At 40.6% G+C, this 20,231-nt stretch overlaps 1 protein-coding gene across 9 annotated transcripts in view; it reads left to right on the top strand.

Annotated features, from left to right (window-relative positions):
• The window catches only part of AKAP10 (A-kinase anchoring protein 10), a 75,254-nt gene that overhangs the window by 18,875 nt on the left and 36,148 nt on the right, over positions 1–20,231 (top strand). For all 9 annotated transcript variants that reach the window (XR_010152989.1, XR_001710898.4, XR_001710900.3 and 6 more), the window contains exons 4-7: positions 607–1,164; positions 11,630–11,728; positions 18,194–18,278; positions 19,094–19,217. Coding sequence is in view for 5 of the 9 variants with exons in the window: in XM_016932217.4 (XP_016787706.1) it covers positions 607–1,164; positions 11,630–11,728; positions 18,194–18,278; positions 19,094–19,217 (866 nt within the window). In the remaining 4 variants the exon portion in view is untranslated. The remainder of the gene's footprint in view (positions 1–606; positions 1,165–11,629; positions 11,729–18,193; positions 18,279–19,093; positions 19,218–20,231) is intronic.

The raw sequence follows: 20,231 nt of genomic DNA, 5'->3' as shown, positions 1-20,231 counted from the left end.
TTTTTTTCTTAAGAATTTATGTGGTCTGGGCTGGGTGCAGTGGCTCACGCCTGCAATCCCAGCACTTTGGGAGGCCGAGGTGGGTGGATTGCCGAAGGTCAGGAGTTTGAGACCATCCTGACCAACATGGTGAAACCGAATCTCTACTAAAAGTACAAAAACTAGCTCAGCGTGGTGGCGGGTGCCTGTAATCCCAGCTACTTAGGAGGCTGAGTCAAGAGAATCGCTTGAACCCGGGAGGCGGAGGTTGGTTGCATTGAGCCGAGATCACGCCATTGCTCTCCAGCCTAGGCAACAAGAGTGAAAAGTCTCAAAAAAAAAAAAAAAAAAAAAAAGAATTTACATGGTCTGAATTGCCATTAAAAGAGATATGAGAATTATTGAGTAACAAATAACTTTTTAATAATTTAGGCAAGTTTTGGACGATTGTACTTTGTTTAGAAACCAAAAGCATAGTATTTGTAGTTTTTTTATTTATTTTAGTTGGTAGGAAGTAAACTTTATTCAAGGTCTCTGGTACCAGTTATTGCTAAAAGTGATCAACTAATCTGTCAATCTGAAATTATTTGTTGCTGAACTGCTAATTCTTTTGCTTCTATCTTTTAGGCAGATCTTGTCTGGACTACCAGACTCAAGAGACCAAATCAAGCCTTTCTAAGACCCTTGAACAAGTCTTGCATGACACTATTGTCCTCCCTTACTTCATTCAATTCATGGAACTTCGGCGAATGGAGCATTTGGTGAAATTTTGGTTAGAGGCTGAAAGTTTTCATTCAACAACTTGGTCGCGAATAAGAGCACACAGTCTAAACACAGTGAAGCAGAGCTCACTGGCTGAGCCTGTCTCTCCATCTAAAAAGCATGAAACTACAGCGTCTTTTTTAACTGATTCTCTTGACAAGAGATTGGAGGATTCCGGCTCAGCACAGTTGTTTATGACTCATTCAGAAGGAATTGACCTGAATAATAGAACTAACAGCACTCAGAATCACTTGCTGCTTTCCCAGGAATGTGACAGTGCCCATTCTCTCCATCTTGAAATGGCCAGAGCAGGAACTCATCAAGTTTCCATGGAAACCCAAGAATCTTCCTCTACACTTACAGTAGCCAGTAGAAATAGTCCCGCTTCTCCACTAAAAGAATTGTCAGGAAAACTAATGAAAAGTGAGTATGTGATTTTCTTGTGTGTACATATGTGTCTTTCTTTTTTTAATTTACTAAGCAGAACTTCAGATGAGGAATAAAATGATTGGAATATTTTTTTTCTCCTCTAACTACTTGTAAATTTGGGAGAATTTGGAGAATGTAGTAGAGTCAGATCAGTGTATGGAAAAGGAGCAGGAGGGATATCTGGAGTGACTGGACCTTCTAAGAAGTGTGTTATCAGAATTAGTAAATGAAGAAGGGTCAAATGTCCTACTTTTCCCCTCCACTGATTTTGACATCAAACCATTATCCACATAGCCTTATTTCCTCCCTCGGTCTTAATTTTATTAATATTTTACTGCACTTTGCAGATAAAATTTTTTAAAAATTTTAAAAAATTGCCAATAAGTGACATTTATTAAGTTCAGTGCTTAGTGTATATTTGGATTTTATTTATTAGTCACAAGACCTTTGTGCAGGTAGTAGGCATGATTATCTTTTTTTTTTGAGATGGAGTCTCGCTCTATCGCCCAGGCTGGAGTGCAATGGCGCGATCTCGGCTCACTGCAACCTCCGGGTTCATGCCATTCTCCTGCCTCAGCCTCCCAAATAGCTGGGACTACAGGCGCCCGCCACCACACCCGGCTAATTTTTTTGTATTTTTAGTAGAGACGGGGTTTCACCATGTTCGCCAGGATGGTCTCGATCTCCTGACTTTGTGATCTGCCTGCCTCGGCCTCCCAAAGTGCTGGGATTACAGGCATGAGCCACCGCGCCCGGACTGATTATCTTATTTACACATGAGAAAACCAGGGCTTAGAAAGGTTAGGTAACTTCCTCTAGGTTGTACAGTAAATGTGGACCTAGAAGCATTTTGACAAGAGCACCTGTTTTTTTTTCTTCTCTATTAGTTTAGAAATTATATACTCTTAATTATCACCTGGGATTTTGATTAGACAGCCTTCATGTTCTTTTTCATCTTAAATGTTCTTTGTGTCTTAAAGGGCTAAGTGATTTCTTCAGATCTTTTAGTTCACTCATTCTCAGTGAACTAAAATGAGGTCTAATCTACTACTGAATCAAGTTTTCAGCATGTTATTTCCTTCCTCCCTCCCTCCCTCCTTCCTTCCCTCAACCAGGCTCCCGAGGAGCTGGGATTACAGGCGCCCGCCACCACTCCTGGCTAATTTTTATATTTTAGTAGAGACGGGGTTTCACCATGTTGGTCAGGCCGATCTTGAACTCCTGACCTCAAGTGACCCACCTGCCTCGGCCTCCCAAAGTGCTGGGATTACAGGCATGAATCACCACACCTGACGGCATGTTATTTTCATCACTAAGTTACTGTAAGCTGGGAGAAGTGGCACACACTTGTACTCCCAGCTACTCAGGAAGCTTAAGGTGAGAAGATTGCTTGAGCCCAGGAGTTTTGAGACCAACCTGGGCAACACAGCAAGACCCCAGCTCAAACAAAGAAAAAAAGTTATTGAATTTTTTATTTCTATGGATCATTTTTTGTAGTTTCTTATTCCTTTCACCCTTCATTCCCACTTTTGATCCCATCTTTTATTTCTTTAGTTTTATTAAATGTATATTTGTCTGATAATTCTGCTATCTACAGTTTTTTGTGGACCTGACTCAGCATTTCTTTGTTTCTTCGGATTCAGACTGTTGGTGGCTTGTGATTTTAGTGATTTTTGGCCGTGAACATGTTTCTTGGACTTTTGTCTGTGGGAATTCTCTGTGTACTCTGTATAAATTAAGTTATTTCAGGTGTTTTGCATTTTCTTTTGCCATGCACCTGGGGCCTGGGTCACTACCCTTCTGGTACCACTTAAAACTGAATTTTTGTCTTGGGTGCTCGTACTAATCCTGTATGAGTACAGGTTTATACTTACTGTAGAAATATGGTGTTTGATTATGGGGTATTGTCCCAGATGGTGCTGGAGTATTAATATGCTCTCTGTTAAACTTAATGTGTTGTCCCTGTAAAACTCCAAAATTCTGAATTCCAGAATACTACTGGCCCCAAATGTTTAAGATAAGGGAACTGCCTGTATTTGTTTCTGCCTCCCACTATTTTCCTTAGTTTAACACAAACTCACCTTTTTAAAAAACATTTTGAGAGAATTCAGTATTGGGAAGAGTTTCTAACCTGTTTCTGGAAATGGAAGTCCAAAGTCTGTTTCTGTAATTGTTTTTTTTTTGAGATGGAGTCTCACTCTGTCACCCAGGCTGGAGTGCAATGATGTACTCTCAGCTCACTGCAACCTCCACCTCCTGGGTTCAAGCGATTCTCTTGCCTCAGCCCCCTGAGTAGCTGGGATTACAGGTGCCCACCACCATGCCTGGCTGATTTTTGTATTTTTAGAAGAGATGGGGTTTCGCCATGTTGGCCAGGCTGGTCTTGAACTCCTGACTTTGTGATCTGCCCACCTCGGCCTCCCAAAGTGCTAGGATTATGTTTCTGTAATTGTAATACATTTATTGTTTTTAGAAACTGTCTTTGCTTTGGTGGTAATTTTCAATAAAAATAGAAAATAGCAGTGGAGTTATTAAAAGAGCATTAGTTACATTTTTCCCTTTTTCGTTATCTTCAAATATTATATATAGTAAGTTTGACCTTTTTAAAATGCATACTTGTATCAGTTTTAACACATACATAGATTCCTGTAACTGTCACCACTATAAGGGTAAAGAACAGTTAGTTCCTTCACCTTTGAAGTCAAACCCCACCTCTATCCCAACACTTGGCAACCGCTGATCTTTCTCCGTCTCAATAGCTTTGCCTTTTCTCTTTTTTTTCTTATTTTTTTTTGAGACAGCGTCTTGCTCTGTCGCCTGAGCTGGAGTGCAGTGAGGCAATCTCGGCTCACTGCAACCTCCGCCTCCTGGGTTCAAGCAGTTCTGCTGCCTTAGCCTCCCTAGTAGCTGGGATTATAGGCACGCACCACCACACCCGGCTAATTTTTTTGTATTTTTAGTAGAAATGGGGTTTCACCATGTTGGCCAGGCTGGTCTCAAACTCTTGACCTCAAGTGATCCACCTGCCTCGGCCTCCCAAAGTGCTGGGATTACAGGCGTGAGCCACTGTGCCCAATCAGGACTTTTTTTTTTTTAATTTACATTCAACTTGTCATTTTTTTCTTGTATGGATTGTGCCTTCAGAGTCACACCCAAGAGCCCTTTGCCTAAGCAAAGGTCATGAAGATTTTCTCATATGTTTCCTTTTAAAAGTATTGTGGTTGGCCAGGCGCCGTGGCTTATGCCTGTAATCTCAGCACTTTGAGAAGCTGAGGTGGGCAGATTACGAGGTCAGGAGATCGAGACCATCCTGGCTAATGCGGTGAAACCCCATCTCTACTAAAAATACAAAAAAAAAAAAAAAAAAAAATAGCCGGGCGTGGTGGCGGGCGCCTGTAGTCCCAGCTACTTGAGAGGCTGAGGCAGGAGAATGGTGTGAACCCGGGAGGTGGAGCTTGCAGTGAGCCGAGATCGCACCACTGCACTCCAGCCTGGGCAACACAGTGAGACTCCATCTCAAAAAAAAAAAAAAAAAAAAGGATTATGGTTTTACACTTTACATTTAGATATATATCTTTTTTGAGTTAATGTCGTATAAGTATGAGGGTTAGGTCAGGTTTTTTGTTTTTTGTTTATTTTTACATATGGATGTCTAGTTGTTCTAATACCATTTGTTGAAAAGACAACCTTTACTCCATTGAATTGCCTTTGTACTTTTGCCATATTTGTCTAGGCCTGTTTTTGGACTCCTTTTTCTGTTTCATGATGTGTGTGTCTATTCCTTTGTTAATACCACATGGTCTTAATTACTGTATAGTAAGTCTTAAAATTGGGTAGTGCTGGCCTTATAAAACGAATTGGGAAGTTTTTATTTTTACTCTTATTTCCATTTTCTAGAAGAGATTGTGTAGAATTGGTGTCATTTCTTCTTTAGATATTTGGTTGAATTGGGAAGTGATGCCATCTGGGCCTAGGGTTTTATTTTTTGTGTATGAGACAGAGTCTCACTTCTGTCACCCAGGTTGGAGTGCAGTGGTGAGATCTTGGCTTACTGCAACCTCTGCCTCCCAGGTTCAAGTTATCCTCCTGCCTCAGCCTCCCAAATAGCTGGGATTACAAGCGTGTGCCACCATGCCCGACTAATTTTTGTATTTTTAATGCAGACAGGGTTTCACCATGTTAGCCAAGCTGGTCTTGAACTTGTGACCTCAAGTGATTCGCCCACCTTGGCCTCCCAAAGTGTTAGGATTATAGATGTGAGCCACCGTGCCTGGCAGGGGCCTAGGGTTTTCTTTTTCAGAGTATTTTAAACTATGAATTCAGATTATTTAATAGATATAGGACTATTTAAGTTATCTATTTCTTCTTGAGTGAATTTTTACTGTAGTTTATGGCCTTTGAGTAATTAATTGTATTGAATTGTCAAATTTATGAGCATGTAATTATTTATAGCATTTCGGGTTTGTAGTGGTATCCCTCTTTTATTCCTGGTGTTGGCAATTGTGTCTTGTTTTTCTTTGTCAGATTGTATAGGGATTTATTAGTCTTTTCAAAGAACTAGCTTTTGTTTTGATTTTTCTGTTGTTTTGTTTCCAATTTTATTGATTTTCTGCTCTTTATTATTTCTTTTCTATTATTTCTGCTTGCTTTGGGTTTATTTTACTCTTTTTTTTTCCTCCAAGTTGCTTAAAGTAGAAACTTAGATTTCTGGTTTGAGACCTTTCTTTTCTAAGATAAGCATTTAATACTGTAAATTTCCTTCTAACCACTGCTTTAGCTACACCCCCACAAATTCTGGTATTTTGAACTGAGCACAAATGAAATGTTCTAATTTCCCTTGAGTCTTACTCTTTTACCAATGAATTATTTAGAAATCTGTTATTTAGTTTGCAAGCAATTGGAGACTTTTTTCCTGTTATTTTTCTACCATTTATTTCTCATTTCATTATATTATGGTCAGAGAATATATTTTGAATGATTTCATTTATTAATTTTTAAAAATAACATTAAAAAATTTTTTTAAATGTGAATATACCACATACAGTGTAAAGATTGTACATTCTGTTTTTGGACAGTTTTCTGTAAATGTCAAGTTGATTTAGTTGGTTAATGATGGTGTTCAGTTTTTCTTTATTCTTGCTGATACTTTGTATGCAGTTATATCACTTTATTACTCAGAAGAGTGTTGAACTTTCCAACTACAATTTTTTTTTTCCAATTTTACTTTCAGCTCTATCTGGTTTTGCTTCATGTATTTTGAGGCTCTGTTGTTAGGTGTGTACACATTTAGGATGATATCTTCTGGGTGAATTGCCTGTTTTATCATTATGTAATTCCCTCTTTATGGTAATTTTCCTTGTTCTAAGATCAGAAATATCTGTTGTCCAATTTATATAGACACTGCAGCTTTCATTTGATTAGTGCTTGCATGGCGTATCTTTTTCCATTTTTTTACTTTTGATCTACCTTTATAATTCTATTTAAAGGGGGCTTCTTGTAGGCAGCATATAGTTGGGTCGTGTTATTTATTTATTTATTTATTTATTGAGACAGAGTTTTGCTCTTGTTGCCCAAGCTGGAGTGCAGTGGTGCAATCCTGGCTTACCACAACCTCCACCTCCTGGGTTGCAGCGATTCTCCTGCCTCAGCCTCCCGAGTAGCTGGGATTACAGGCATGCGCACCATGCCTGGCTGATTTTTTGTATTTTTAGTAGAAACGGGTTTTCACCATGTTAGCCAGGCTCGTCTTGAACTCCTGACCTCAGGTGATCCACCTGCTTTGGCCTCCCAAAGTGCTGGGATTACAGGCGTGAGCCACTGCACCCGGCTTGAGTCATGTTATTTTTAATCTTTTCTCACAATACAGGGTTTTTGTAGGTAAATTTAATTATTTTAATATAAATTTTAGTATAATTATTTACATTAAATGTAACTGTTGCACTGGCGTATTTATAATGTGTAAATATAATTATTGGTATTAATATAATTATATTACTCATAATAATATTAATATCTTTGGATTTAGATTACCAGTTTAGTATATGTTTTTCTGTTTCTCCCTCTTTGATTTCCCCTTTTTTGCTTTTTTTTTTTTTTAATTCTTATTTTTTTTTAGTATTTGTTGATCATTCTTGGGTGTTTCTTGGAGAGGGGGATTTGGCAGGGTCATAGGACAATAGTTGAGGGAAGGTCAGCAGATAAACATGTGAACAAGGGTCTCTGGTTTTCCTAGACAGAGGACCCTGCGGCCTTCTGCAGTGTTTGTGTCCCTGGGTACTTGAGATTAGGGAGTGGTGATGACTCTTAACGAGCATGCTGCCTTCAAGCATCTGTTTAACAAAGCACATCTTGCACCGCCCTTAATCCATTTAACGCTGAGTGGTAACAGCACATGTTTCAGAGAGCACGGGGTTGGGGGTAAGGTTATAGATTAACAGCATCCCAAGGCAGAAGAATTTTTCTTAGTACAGAACAAAATGGAGTCTCCCATGTCTACTTCTTTCTACACAGACACAGTAACAATCTGATCTCTCTTTCTTTTCCCCACATTTCCCCCTTTTCTATTCGACAAAACTGCCATCGTCATCATGGCCCGTTCTCAATGAGCTGTTGGGTACACCTCCCAGACGGGGTGGCAGCTGGGCAGAGGGGCTCCTCACTTCCCAGTAGGGGCAGCCGGGCAGAGGCGCCCCCCACCTCCCAGACGGGGCAGTGGCCAGGTGGAGGCGCCCCCCCACCTCCCTCCCAGACGGGGCGGCGGGCCAGGCGGGGGCTGACCCCCCCACCTCCCTCCCGGATGGGGCGGCTGGCCGGGCGGGGGCTGACTGCCCACCTCCCTCCCGGACGGGGCGGCTGGCCGGGCCGGGGCTGATCCCCCACCTCCCTCCCGGATGGGGCGGCTGGCCGGGCAGGGGCTGCCCCCCACCTCCTTCCCGGACGGGGCGGCTGCCGGGCCGAGGGGCTCCTCACTTCTCAGACGGGGCGGCCAGGCAGAGATGCTCCTCACCTCCCAGATGGGGTGGCGGTCGGGCAGAGACACTCCTCAAGAGGTGCTCCCCACATCTCAGACGATGGGCTGCTGGGCAGAGACACTCCTCACTTCCTAGACGGGATGGCAGCCGGGAAGAGGTGCTCCTCACTTCCCAGATTGGGCAGCCGGTCAGAGGGGCTCCTCACATCCCACACGATGGGTGGCTAGGCAGAGACGCTCCTCATTTCCCGGACGGGGTGGCGGCCGGGCAGAGGCTGCAATCTCGGCACTTTGGGAGGCCAAGGCAGGCGGCTGGGAAGTGGAGGTTGTAGGGAGCTGAGATCACGCCACTGCACTCCAGCCTGGGCAACATTGAGCACTGAGTGAGCGAGACTCCGTCTGCAATCCTGGCACCTCGGGAGGCCGAGGCAGGCAGATCACTCGCGATCAGGAGCTGGAGACCAGCCCGGCCAACACGGCGAAACCCCGTCTCCACCAAAAAATGCAAAAACCAGTCAGGTGTGGCGGCGTGCGCCTGCAATCCCAGGCACTCTGCAGGCTGAGGCAGGAGAATCAGGCAGGGAGGTTGCAGTGAGCCGAGATGGCAGCAGTACAGTCCAGCCTCCGCTTTCACAACTTTGGTGGCATCAGAGGGAGACCGGGGAGAGGGAGAGGGAGACGAGGGAGAGCCCCCTTTTTGCTTTCTTTTGGATTATTTGAATTTTTCCTTAAATTTATTTATCTTACTTATTTATTTATTTTTTTGAGTGATTCTCCTGCCACAGCTCCCAAGTAGCTGGGACTGCAGGCATGTGCCACTACACCCAGCTAATTTTTTTGTATTTTTAGTAGAGACAGGGTTTCACCATATTGGCCAGGCTGGTCTTGAACTCTTGACCTCAAGTGATCCACCTGCCTCGGCCTCCCAAAGTGCTGGGATTACAGGCGTGAGCCACCATGCCCTGCCTTTTTCTAGAATTTATATATTGAGTTCTTGATTGTATCTTTTTATGTAGGCTTTTTAGTGGCTTCTCTAGGAATTACAATATACATACTTTTCAGTGTACTCACATTTAATATTTTGTAACTTCAAGTGGAATGTAGAAAACTTAACCACCATAAAAATAGAACTAGGGATGAGGTTAAAAAAGAGAGAGAAAAGAAATGTAATAAAGATTTAATAACACCGGTTTTTTTTTTTCTCTTTTTTTTTTTGAGACAGAGTCTCTCTTTCTGTTACCAGGCTGGAGTGCAGTGGCGTGATCTTGGCTCACTGCAACCTCCGCCTCCTGGGTTCAAGTGTTTCTCCTGCCTCAGCCTACTGAGTAGCTGGGATTACAGGTGCGCGCCACCGTGCCCAGCTAATTTTTGTATTTTTAGTAGAGACAGGGTTTCACTGTGTTGGCCAGGATGGTCTCGATTTCTTGACCTTGTGATCCGCCCTCCTCGGCCTCCCAAAGTGCTGGGATTACAGGCGTGAGCCACCGCGCCCGGCTAAGTCTTTAAATATTTTTTTGACATTGCACTTTTTCTCTTTTCCTTCTAGGATTTTAGTAACCCAAGTGTTAGTTTTGTTATTGTTTGGCAGGTTCCTGAGGCTTTATTTACTTCTTTAAATTTTTTTTTCCTGTTCTTCAGCTTCGAAAATTTCTATTCATCTGTCTTCAAATTCACTGGTTCTTTCCCCTGTTATTTCCATTCTGTTATTGAGTCTTTGTAGTGAATTTTAAATTTTGTTTATTATGTTTTTTAGTTCTAAAATTTTCTTTTTTTGTGTATGTCTTATACTTTGCTCCTGAAACTCTTATTCATTTCAGGAGTGACCTTATTTCTTAGAGCATGGTTTTAGTAGCTACTTAAAATTTGTTTTATCATCCCAGCATATGTGTCCTCTTGATTGTCTTTTCTCTTGTGAGATAATGGGATTTTCTGGTTCTTTATATGACAATTAATTTTGGATTGTATCTTGGACAGTTTGACTTACGTTATATGATTCTGAATCTTGTTTAAATCCTGTGGAAAATATTGAAGTTTTTGCTTTAACAAGCAGTTGACCTAGTTAGGTTCAGTCCACAAATTCTAAGCAGCATTCTGTCGGCTCTGGTTCCATCATCAGTTCAGTTTTGTATCTTATCTGCTTATGTGCCTTTCTGTGTCCAGTCTGGGACCTGGCCAATGGTCAGGTCCCAAAGCCTTTGTACACTTTTAGAAGCAGGGCCATGCACACCCAGCTCACGAGTGGCCCCGGGAGTGCACATACAACTCGACGTTTTCATGGGCTCCTTCTTTTCTGTGATGTCCCTGACACGTTCTGCCTTCTAAGAACCTCCCTTTATCCCTTTCCTGTTGTCTGGCTAGAAAGTCAGGGCTTTAGATTCCCTATACTTCAGCACACTTCCTGTAGCTATGTCAGCCTCTGTGGCCAAGACTTCTCTTCTTCCTCTTGGGACTGCAGTTTCTCGTGTCAGAAAGTAGGATTCTTGGAGCTGCTGTCATTGCTGCTGTGGCTGCTCTGATGCTGCCTGGGAGTCGAAGGAGAGAAAGGAACAAAACAAAACAACCCAGGGGATTTCCTCCACTCTCTTTGATCCGTGAGAGCCCCCTTTCCTGTTCCTCAGACCAGAAATAGAGGGCCTGTCTTGGAACTTCTTCTTTGTGCATCTGGTGTGCAGTTTCAGCTTTTGAGTCCAGGCCAGGAGGTGCTGGACAAACCTGTCAGGAGTACGGAGGTACTGCGAGTTCTGGTTACTTTTCTCAGTCCACCTGCTTCCAAGTCCTTGGATGCATTTGTCCATTGTTTTGAGTTGCATTCCATGGGAGAGACAGAAGAGTGTGCTTATTTCATCTTGACATACTTATTAGTATTTCATATCAAATCAAAGGATGATATTCTCTATTAATTTGCTGTTTTCCCTTTAGCAAGCACATTAGGAAAATAACAGTTTAACACCCGCCTTTGGTGGTTTCTGTCATAATTATTAATACTTGACTTTTTTTTTTTTTTTTTTTGAGACGGAGTCTCACTCTGTCCTTTGAGGCATTGTCCCCATAAACTTTTGGTAAAGCATCAATAATTTTATCTTTCATCCACACAAGCTTCACCATAAATTTGATGTTTATTCTTCCATTTTAGCAGAGTTCATGTTGCTCCAATAGGGGCTGTCTTCAAACTGATGTTTTCTCCTTCTTAGTGCCTCAGAGTAGATCCTGTTCAGATACGTTATAACAGGTTAATATGAATTTATTTTGGTGTAAAAGTACTTTGAAATTCATGCATAGTTTTTTCATCATATGCATTTTCCATAGCTTTGAACACCCCCATGTAACTCTCCTCTTCCACAAACCAAACAATGAAAAAGCACCTTTGTGATGGAAGTTTATTTTGCAATAGGAACTCACAGTGATCTAAGCCCTGCTATTCATGAATATAATTCATTACTGGAGTCCAAGTTGCTTTTTGATTTTTGAAGTTCTCTTCTTCCCTTGCAGGTATAGAACAAGATGCAGTGAATACTTTTACCAAATATATATCTCCAGATGCTGCTAAACCAATACCAATTACAGAAGCAATGAGAAATGACATCATAGGTAAGCAGTGCTTGAAACTATGGCAAAAAAAAAAAAAAATGACAAAAAATGCACAGAACTGACAATTTTGGTTACTGACTAAGATAATTTTTTCTTAACATGGAATTTAGCAATTCCCTTCCTAATTTGTTTTCTGAGTATTTTTTATATCAGATTATAGCTCACTTTAAAAGTTTCTCGGCTGCATTCGGTGCCAGGGTCTTTGCCTGGGCCAGGTGGGCTGCAGTGTAGCGGGTGCTCAGGCCTGCCCGCTGCTGAGCAGCCGGGCCGGCGGGCGGCTACGCTAACCAGCACAGACCACCGGATGGACTGGCCGGCAGCCCCGCGCCAGTGCACGAAGTGGGCGGGACAGAAACTTCTGGGGTTGGAAGTCCAGTGAGGCTAAAAGCCGGTACCAAAGTCTCTAGGCATCAGGGCTGCAGCCCAAGAGTCTCACGACCAGTGGGCAACTGGATGGCCAGACAGGTGTCTCAGTGGTGGCCTCTCCGTCTCAGGGCTTCATCCCACTTCTCAGTGGGCCTGACGTCCCTGGGCACCCTGGATGTCTACCTGCATTAGCCAGAGCCATCACATGGCCTGTGACTTGCCGTTTTTTGCCAGTTGATTGTGCCACACACAGTGTCATTTCTGTGTCATTTGGCACAGCTGGAGGTGCAAGGAGGAGGGCAGCCTCATGTCCAGTCCCAGTTTCACGTAACTTTATTCTTCTGAATAAAGACAATTTGCTAACCTTAAAAAAAAAAAAAAGAAAAAAAGTTTTTCTTATATGTTGGACCCAAATTCTTAGGCTTTGACCTGAATAACAATGACAGCAAGATCAATAAATAGTACACATTTATTAAACACTCACTGTGTCCCAGACAATATTCCAAGCACTTTTTATGGATAGACTCATTTTAACTTCTAAAGAACTTTGTGGGATAAATACAGTTATTTTATAGATGAAGAAACTGAAGCCCAGAGAAGTTAAGTGCTTTGTCCAAGGTAACAGCTCAGATATGGCAGAGTCAGGATTTGAAACTAGACCCTCACATACCTTAACTGCTGTGCTGTGGCAGTGTTTTTCATACTGTAGGTTGGGACCAGCCTTCTCTTATGCCCTCACCCCCTGCCAAAAAAAAAAAATATATATATATATATATATAAAATATATATATATTAGTATATAAGCGTATATAGTATATATAATATATATACTATACTATATATATACTATAAATATAGTATATATATACTATATATATACTATATATAGTATATATAGTATATATACTAGAATAAAAAAATCAAAGTATCTCAGAGTAGTAAGGACAAACATTTCAGAAAAATGTTTTCATTATATATACATGTATGTATGTGTATGCTGATTCAACAAATATATTTCTTATAGGTTATAGCAAAATAGTTTGAAAGCTTTTACTGTGTTTTATCAGGAAGACCTTAGGTGAACGTATATTCACAGATAAAAGAGGTTATTTATTCATTCAATAAATATTACATTCTCATAAGTCCTAATATTATGTATTTTTATTCTTCAAAAAAGTTAGTATTTGTGATTTATGAAATAAGACATGTTCTTGCACTTTTAGCAGATCTGTCCCGATGTTGGGCTTCTTTAATCCTTAGTGTGGGTGCTTTGCACTCACTCACTGCTGGAGACAGCAAGACCCCTGTTAGTCTCAGCTGTGTTTCTTAAATTGGCCCACTGTACCTTCCAGTTAGCTATTCTGGGGTCCATGTCATGTTGGCTCCATTTTCCTTTTCTTTCTCCCACACAGATACCTATAACGGCTATAACATAGGCCTGGTGGCTGTTGGTGGCTTATCCCTATCTGCTTGTATTTAAGGGGTACTGTTTCACTGAGTTTTGCTGACAGATGTTATGAGATTTGAGGTTTTCTGTGTTGTTGCTCTATTTTTATGTGGGAATTTGCTACTATCATCATCCCTAGACCAGCTTTTCCTAGTAATACAACAGGGATGTTCTGACTGATTAGAGTTTGCCTGTTTGAAGAATTGGTTGGCTAGTGATTTTTTTTTGAGGGGAGTCTGTACCAGTTAATAGCCTGACTGGCGTGTGGATAAAAAGGAAGGAGTTTCAAGTCAAATAAAACACTTAAAATGAAACCACACTGCAACTCTCTTTCTTTTACTTAAGCTTAATCAAATTAATGATGATGTAATCCCATGAAGGAAAAGTCTTCTGAAGGATCAAGTTGATAACATTTTGTGATCAAGGAATTTGAGAAAACCTCTATCCCAGTGTCTATCATTATATATTTTAGGATGTTAATTACCTGTGTGGCTTTAGGCAAGTCATTTTTCCTCCTTGAGCCCCATTCTTAATCCTGTCCAAATTATTTGTCTCCTCTTGCAGTTGGACTATTTTAATATAGCTGTCCTTCAAGTGAGTTTTGTTCAAAGGAGCCTTCACTTTAGCTCTTACTGTGTACCCACTTTGCATAGTCTTGTTTTAAATGTAATCCTTGGATTTTTGGTGTTGCTAACTAATTACTGTTTTTATGTGAGGATTTAGAGTGATCCAGAATCTATACTTGCACTACCTCCTTCATCTTCCACAAATGTTTGAAGTGGTAGAATTTTTAAAAACTTTGAAGGTACAGCTGACGGAATTTGCTGATGGTTTGGAAGTGAGTGGTATGAGAGGGAAAAAAAGGAATAAAGCATGACTGCATTTTTTGTTTGTTTGTTTTTGAGACGGAGTCTCACTCTCGCCAGGCTGGAGTGCAGTGGCGTGATCTTGGCTCACAGCAACCTCCGCCTCCTGGGTTCAAGCGATTCCCCTGCCTCAGCCTCCCAAGTAGCTGGGACTACAGGCGCTCGCCACCACGCCTGGCTAATTTTTTTTTTTGTATTTTAGTAGAAACAGGGTTTCACCGTGTTGGCCAGGATGGTCTCCATCTCCTGACCTCATGATCTACCCACCTTGGCCTCCCAAAGTGCTGAGGTTACAGGCGTGAGCCACCCCACCCGCCTGCATGACTCCATTTTTTAAAAAACTGAATACCTGGAATTGTAGTGTTGTCATTTATAAGATGAGAAAGACTGTGGGGGTAATGGCTTATGAGGAAAATCAGGAGTTTGGTTTTAGACATCCAAATGGTGAATGTCAAGTAGGTAATTGGACACCTACATTAGGATTTTATGGCAGAGGTCCGGGTTGGAGACACGTGTTTGGAAGTCATTAGCATATAGATGGATTTAGAGCCACAAGACTGGATAACATTACCATAGGAGTGAGTGTAATGAGGGAAGATGAGGTCTAAGGACTGAGTCCTGGGGCATGCCCTGACATTCTGGCAGATGAGGAAGAACTAGCAAAGGACACTTAGGCCGTCTTATGACAATGGTATATCAAGAAGTAGTTTTCTTCAGAAAGCCAAGTAAGACAAATGTTTTTGTGAGGAAATGAAGCTGAGGTAAGTAAGATGAATACTAGGAATTGAATGGATTTGACAACCTATTGTACACTGGTTATCTTAATTACAGTGGGCCATTTTAGACAAAACTTAATTGGAGGAGTCTTAAGAGAGAATAGGAGGAGTGGAACCAGCGAGTATTGACAACTTTTATGAGGCATGTTGCTCTAAAGATGATCTGGAAGGTGATGTTAATCAAGGTAGCCTGGGGGCAGTGGTGCACACCTGTAATCTCAGCACTTTGGCAGGCCAGGCAGGTGGATCACTTGAGCCCAGGAGTTTGAGACTAGCCTAGGCAACATAGCGAAACCCCATCTCTACCAAAAAATAATAATAATACAAAAATTCTTCAGGCATGGTGGTGCACACCTGTAGTCTCAGCTATTAGGAAGGCTGAGGTGGCAGGATCGCTTGAGCCCCAGGAGGTCACGGCCTCAGTGAGCCAAGATCATGCCACTGCACTCCAGCTTGGGTGACAGAGCCAGACACTGTCTCAAAAAAAAAAGGGGGGGAACAATGGTTTTTAATTTTGTTTTTTAGGTGAGATGTATTATAAGCATATAAAGTGTGTTATAGCATACAAACAGGTATATATATAACATGCAGTCCACACAGCTGATAGGAATGAGGCAGTAGTGAAGGAGAAGTTGATGTAGGAGAGGGGACAGTTGTTACAGGAAAGAAGTCTGGAGGCAGAAGGGATGAATTCCAGTGCTCACATAGAAGATTGCTTAGATGGGAGCAAGGACAATTTATCTAGAGTCACAGGAAAGAATGCAGTACATGGGTAGAGATGCAGGTGAGTTGAAAGATGTGAGAGATGGTGGAAATAATTTTCTGATTGCTTCTATATTCTCAAGGAAGCAGGAAGCAAAGTCCTCAGCAAAGAGAATAGAAGACGTGTTAAATATTTGAGAAAGGAGATGTACTGTAGAAAAAAAAACAACAACTCAGTTTCTCCTTCTGAACTCTCACAAAACAGAACCCTTCCATGACCCAAGTTGTGTGGGGTTTTTTCCCTGTCAGCTACCAATTCTGCAGATGATTGTTCAGTGAACACCAACTGGGTGTCCTCTAAGTCAGTTCAGTTCTCACACTGTTTACCTGGAGATAGCATCAGATCCCACAGATTGAGGACTCTGTCCCACAAGACTGCCTCCACTTCAGATGCCAGTCTCAAGTACAAGTTGTGGCCTGTGCTTCTGACTGACCTTCTATAAATTGGAGTTCCCACAGTCCCCTCCTTGGGTTCAATAAATTTGCTAGAGCAGCTCTCAGAACTCAGGGAAATGCTTTACTTATACTTACCCATTTATTATAAAGGATATTACAAAGGATACAGATTGAACAGGCAGATGGAAGAGATGCATGGGCAAGGTATGGGAGAGGGGCACAGAGCTTCCATGCCCTCTCCAGGTCATGCCACCCTCCAAAAACCTCTACAGATTTAGCTATTCAGAAGCCCCCCTCCCCATTCTGTCCTTTTGGGTTTTTTGTGGAGACTTCATTATATAGGCATGATTGATCATTGGCTATTGGTGATCAGCTCAACCTTCAGCCCCCTCATCCCGGGAGGTTGGTGGGTAGGGCTGAAAGTCCCAAACGTGTAATTCTGCCTTGGTCTTTCTGGTGATTAGCCCTCATCCTAAAGCTCTTTAGAGGCCACAGCCACAAGTCATCTCATTAGCATTCAAAAGAATCCAGAGATTCCATGAATTTTAGGCGCTGTATGCTAAGAAACTGGCTAAAGGCCAGTTGCAATGGCTCAGGCCTGTAATCCCAGCACTTTGGGAGGCTGAGGCAGGAGGATCGTTTCAGGCCATGAGATCAAAACCAGCCTGGTCAACATAGTGAGACCCCCTTACAAAAAATTTAAAAATTGGCCAGGCGTAATAGCTCTTGTCTGTAGTCCCAGCTACTCAGAAGGCTGAGGATCACTGAGCCCTGGAGTTGAAGGCAGCAGTGAGCCATGATCGTGCCACTGACTCCGGCTTGGGTGACAGAGTGAGACCTTGTCTCAGAAGAAAAAGGAAAAAAAAAACTGGGCAAAGACTAAATAACATATTTCACAGTATCACAGATTTGTATTGTCTAGGAAAGTGAATGTAAACAGACCAGGACACTAGTATGATCCCTGGGTTTCATGAAGGTCCCACTAAAGTCATGAACACAAAGTGAGACTAGGCATCATATTATATGGTTTTTCCAGCCATGTTTAACAGCTAGCTAAATAGCTAATTGTTTCACTGCAGTTTATTTTAGCAGTTCCTTATTTTAGCACATTTCATGTTTTAAAATTTCTACCAATAACATTTTAATAAACTTTTTTACAGATAACTTCACAAATCCATAATTTTTTAAGTTACAATCCCAGAAATAGAATTGCTCATTGAAAGGGTATGTTCATTTTTAAAGTTATGCTAGAAACTGCCAAATTGCCTTCAGAAAAAGGTGTTTGTATCCCCACTAACACTAGTGTCAGTTTTCTTGTGCCCTTGCTCAAGTATACATATTATTAAAAACAATGTTGGGCCAGTTTACTAGATAAAAGGTGTAGTGCCTCCTTATTCTAATCTATTTGATTACTAGTGAGTATGTATGTCTTTTCACGTTGGTCATTTTATGTTTGTTCCTTTGTGGATTGTCATGTCCTTTGCTCATTTTTCTTTTGGGACATTTCTTAGTAGTTTATAAGAGCTCTTGGTATTTTAATGATAGTAATCTTTTAACTGTCATGCATGCTGCAAATCTTTTTTCTGTTTGTTTGCCTTTGTATTTTGTTTTTGGAGGGTTTCTGTGTATAGGAATTAAATTTTATGTTGTTAAATCTTTTGATTTCTGCTTTTGCATATGTACTTCAAAAGACTTTCTACTTTAAGATCAAGTGTTACCTGTATTTTCTTTTAGTTCTATTTAAAACCTCTTAATTTATATGCCTATGCTGTTAACTCCCAAGTTGATTCACAAGTGTGTATACATAGTTTGAATTTAGTGGCAATTTAATTATTTACAACTTCTTTTGCAGCAAGGATTTGTGGAGAAGATGGACAGGTGGATCCCAACTGTTTCGTTTTGGCACAGTCCATAGTCTTTAGTGCAATGGAGCAAGAGTAAGTTAGTTCATATTTTCACATTGTGCATCCTAGGGAATTTGGGTTCATTGTTAGGAATGGGCTTCACTCAGCTAAAAACAAAGTATTTTTGAGAATTTAAATATTTTGGATATTTACAAGATCATATAAAGCATACTCTATCTTGGTTAACAGTTTCTTTTAAATATAAATTATGTGAACTCTTAAAATTTTCATTTTCATTTTCAATGTTAATATTTCCTAAGTTAAAATAATTTGTTTTTAGTTCTGAAATCATTTGGGGAGTGATTGAGTCTGTAGTGATTATGACTATTAGAATTGGTTTATTTATTTAAATAATGCATGTCTTCAGATGGCTCTCCTAATTTGTTAGTTAGGCTTTAAGCTAAATGGATGCTATATAACTAAATCCACATAGATTTGTTGAAATGGCTCCAGAGGTTTTTTAGATTTATTACTGCTATGTGCCCTTAAAAAAAATCTATTCATTCTTTCACTTAACATTTATCAGAAGAGTGCTCTGTGTAAGACGTGTTTAGGCATAGTGCCAGTCTTGAAGGAAGTTACAGCCTAATAAAAGACATAGGGCATGTTGTTTGGTTACTGTAATATGAAGTGGCATGTGTTAAATGTCAAGGGAGAACTACAAAGTCATAAAAAGGTGGGAGAGATTACATACAGGTAAAGGAATCAGGAATGACACTATGGGGAGTAAGGTAGTGTTGACCTAGGCCTTTAAGATACAATAGGGACAGTATGGAAAGAGTATATTTTTCCCACTTAAACTCTTTCCTTGGTCGTTCCCTCAAATTTTCCCTTTTGTCCATGTGCAGGCACTTTAGTGAGTTTCTGCGAAGTCACCATTTCTGTAAATACCAGATTGAAGTGCTGACCAGTGGAACTGTTTACCTGGCTGACATTCTCTTCTGTGAGTCAGCCCTCTTTTATTTCTCTGAGGTAAAGTCTGCATTTCTTTTCACACTCTATTCGAGCATTCCAGCCTCTAACTATCAATGCTGGGGCCCTGTCTATAGGAATTAACACAGAAGAGCCAAGTCATTTCCAAAAAGATGTATCATTGTTTCAAGTTGTTTCTGATGGCAAGAGTAATTTAATAATATATTAGAGAGAACATGAAAATTCAATGTATTAAATAACTCTAATTTTGAGAAACCCAATTAAACTACTGCATGTAAGAGAGGGCATGTTTTTAATTATTTGGAGCTATTTTAAAACCACAGAATTTGAAACTTGCTTCCAGTGCATAAATTGCAGACCAGACTTCAGAAGAGAAAAAAAGTAGTAAATTTTTTCTTATGCTCATCATTTTTACTTTAGTCACTTGATAGGATTGCCCAGTGAAGAAGCATTTGCAACAGACAATGAGTATATTAATCTTTTTGAGGCATACAGTTTAGTATAATGCTCTTTGTTAGGCTTCAACAAGTGAAATTATTTTGTTGGAAAGCAAATGACTATTAAGTAGAAAGAGGATTCCCAGTCTCACAAAGCAGTAATTTAGACACTCGATTCTGCCTCTTTACAAGAATACAGGTACTCAGTTGATTTGTTTTCTCACTCCCTTTCTTTGCTATAAGTTTAAATCAACAATTTGTTTAGGATAACATGTCCTCATGGAATGGTGGAAATGATCAGATATAAAATATTTGGTTTGGTTAGTTTACTCTTTATATGTTTGCTGGCGAGGAACCACAAATCCAGTTTAGTATAATTTTTACTCTAGTTCACTAAAAATTTGCATCCAGCTGTGTAGTGTTTGTTTCTTGTTAACTTTTTTTTTCGTCTAAAAGAATACTTTAAAACTTTTCAATCTCAAATGACTGTAACTTGCTGACAGGTGTTAACAGGAGAAGTAGATCTTTTTGTTTTTTGCTTATGACCTGTATTTTAATATTTGAGCTTATAGATTAGAGATTGTGAGAGAAATCTGTTTATAGTCTTATTTTCCCT

The sequence above is a fragment of the Pan troglodytes genome, chromosome 19 (genome assembly GCF_028858775.2).
Source record: "Pan troglodytes isolate AG18354 chromosome 19, NHGRI_mPanTro3-v2.0_pri, whole genome shotgun sequence".
Lineage (NCBI taxonomy): Eukaryota > Metazoa > Chordata > Mammalia > Primates > Hominidae > Pan > Pan troglodytes.
Note: the sequence above shows the minus strand (reverse complement) of the source record. Positions and strands in the feature narration are given on the sequence as shown.